This window comes from Carlito syrichta, unplaced genomic scaffold (assembly GCF_000164805.1).
Source record: "Carlito syrichta isolate Samal-C Ts95f unplaced genomic scaffold, Tarsius_syrichta-2.0.1 Scaffold313246, whole genome shotgun sequence".
Lineage (NCBI taxonomy): Eukaryota > Metazoa > Chordata > Mammalia > Primates > Tarsiidae > Carlito > Carlito syrichta.
Window position 1 is genome coordinate 412,469 of NW_007257342.1, and position 2,461 is coordinate 414,929.

Below are 2,461 nucleotides of genomic sequence, written 5' to 3' on the forward strand. Positions count from 1 at the left end.
TCATCCAGCGAGCGTAACGCTGGCGCAGGTTGTGCAGTACCGTCGCCTCGTTGAGGTGCGTCATCATGGCCATGTCCTCGAGCAAGTCGAAGCGGGGCGGGTTCATGGACTGCAGCTCGGCTTCGCGCACCGTTAGCACCTACCAAGGAGTCTGTTCAGGGAAGGGCTAGGAGGACCCACCGGCCTCAGCTCTCCTCCCTACCCCCGCCATCCGGAGTGCAGAGCCAGATGGCCAGGAGCCCTTGGGGGCTCTGTCGAGGGGCTCATCTCAGGAAAGGAGGAGCTGTACCTTCTGGTCTTTGGTCTCCACGGTGACTCTGCCACCGGTAGCCTCCGACTTGACCTCGGCCTCCACGTATGCATCCTGTTCATCGGGCACCCAGACTCGCTTCTTCCCTGAATTGCAGAGAGAGCACTGGACTCTGAGGGACTGAGGCACCCCCTCAGCTAGGGTTCCCAGGCTGTTCTGTCCATAGAGCTGTGCTCCTCCCAGAAGGCCCTCTGCCAGGACACAGGAGTCCCAAGAAAGATCCCTCGAAACTCGGCCTCAGGAAGAGCAGAGCTGGGAGGGTTCCTAGAGCTCTCCTCAAATGACCCCCTGATTGGGGAACACTTGAGTTCAGATCCCTGCTTCAGCTGTATTTTCCCTGAGACCTCAGGAAAACCCCTCATTCTCTCTGGGTCTGTTCCCTCACATGCAGAACATTATGGGGGATCTCCTGAGGTCCCACATGGAGCAACCCCTCAATATCGGGCACATAACTCTCAGAGGGGTCCTGCCTCCCTTGTTTCACAAGACTCAAACTCAGCCCTGCTAACTCTGTGTCCTGTGTGCTTTCCCGCCTGGTCAGCTGGCCTCAGAGCTTCAGAGATCCCACATGTCATGGTAGTTAAAAGCATGGACTCCACAGGTTCCCTGCTCTGCCAAGTGCTTTGATCAGGACCATCTTTAACTTGCAGGCCCCAGTACAAAATTATCACGTGGCCCCCCTTGTTGAAAATGTAATAAAGGCCGGGCTCGGTGGCTCAGCCTGTAATCCCAGCGCTTTGGGAGGCCGAGGTGAGTGGATTGCCTGAGCCCACAGGTTCGAGACCCACCCAGGCAACTTGGCAAGACCTCATCTCTACAAAAAAAAAAAAAATCAGCCGGGCATGGTAGCATGTGCCTGTAATTCCCGCTATTCACAAGGATCGCCCGGAGCCCAGCGGGTCGAGGCTGCGGTGCCTGGGAGCATGCCACTGCACTCCAGTCTGGGTGACAGAGTGAGACTCCAACTCCCCCCCAAAAAAACGTAATAAAAATTTCAAGATGACAACAGCAGAGCCTTATACTAAGCACAAGGCCCCTCTGAGCGTGGTACCTGTGCAACTGCAAGGGGTATATACCTGTGAAGCCAAGTCTGGCCTGGTCCCCACCTCCCCCGGTTGCTGAGATGATGCATGGAAAATCAGCTGCTCTGGGCCTGGCGCAGAGTAAGAACTCAGTCTATACCGCCTGTTGTTATTATTGTCCTATGAGCAAACCAGGTCGTAAATAGTACAGCCTTTATTCCTGTCCCTAATAAACAGTGACTTTGGCTCAGTGGAAAGCACTAAAAATAACTCCAGCACAGGTTCTGTGAACACAGGAAGGCAGCCTGCACACATGCCAGTCAATCTCATCTCAGAGACCTCAGGCTCCAGCCAGAGTCCCACAGACCGCAGCTCCAGGAAGCAGGTGGTATTATCCCATTTTACAGAGGAACAAACCAAGGCTTACTCACAGACAGACACACAGTGATATACACAGGGCCCCTGGGATTTTAGCCGCCAGGCCCTAGACTCTGAGGGAAAATCCGGGACTGAGGCTGTCGGGCCAGAATTCCTCTTCAGTGCCACCCCTGAGCGGAGTGCCGCTGCTCACCACTCCTGGTCTGAGTCCACAAGGGCCTCTCTGTGGCTGTGCAGCCTCCTCCTCTGCACTCACTTACCATCCCATGGGACAGTGTGCACCTTCATCATTTCCTGGTATCCCTGGCGGAGGTAGCAGGCAGACTCCCCGAGTTCACTCACATCCATCATGGTGGTGGCACTGAGGCAGAGGGGGAGGAGCTGGAAACCTTGGCGGTTCAAGGCAGCGGGCCCTGGAAGATGGCAGTGACAAGGGAACTGAGGGCCAGGGCCCCAAACTGGACACGATCCCCAACCAGCAAGACCAGATCCTCGGTAACTTCCTCAGACCCCCACCTCAGCCTCTTTGAGCGAGGGCCCAGCACACACACACACCCTCAAATGCCTCCTACAGACACAGAAGACTCCTGCCCACCCACTGGCATCCTTACTCACCCACCATCCTCCTGCCCTCCCTTCAGCTCCAGCCCCAGCCCTGATCACCCACCTCCACACTGCACCACGGTGAAGACAGGAAGCCGTGCTACCCCTTTTATTGCCACCGTCAAGGTCAGCGGAGGAGAGCTATGTC

The 2,461-nt window shown here is 56.3% G+C and overlaps 1 protein-coding gene across 1 annotated transcript in view; it reads right to left on the bottom strand.

Annotated features, from left to right (window-relative positions):
• The window catches only part of MYH7B (myosin heavy chain 7B), a 23,469-nt gene extending 21,393 nt beyond the window's left edge, over nt 1-2,076 (bottom strand). Inside the window, exons 1-3 of the mRNA XM_021718673.1 lie at nt 1,971-2,076; nt 290-396; nt 1-139 (exon numbers count right to left, since the gene is read on the bottom strand). Coding sequence (XP_021574348.1) covers nt 1-139; nt 290-396; nt 1,971-2,061 — 337 coding nt within the window. The 5' untranslated portion in view covers nt 2,062-2,076. The remainder of the gene's footprint in view (nt 140-289; nt 397-1,970) is intronic.
• Nucleotides 2,077-2,461: the final 385 nt, after the last annotated feature.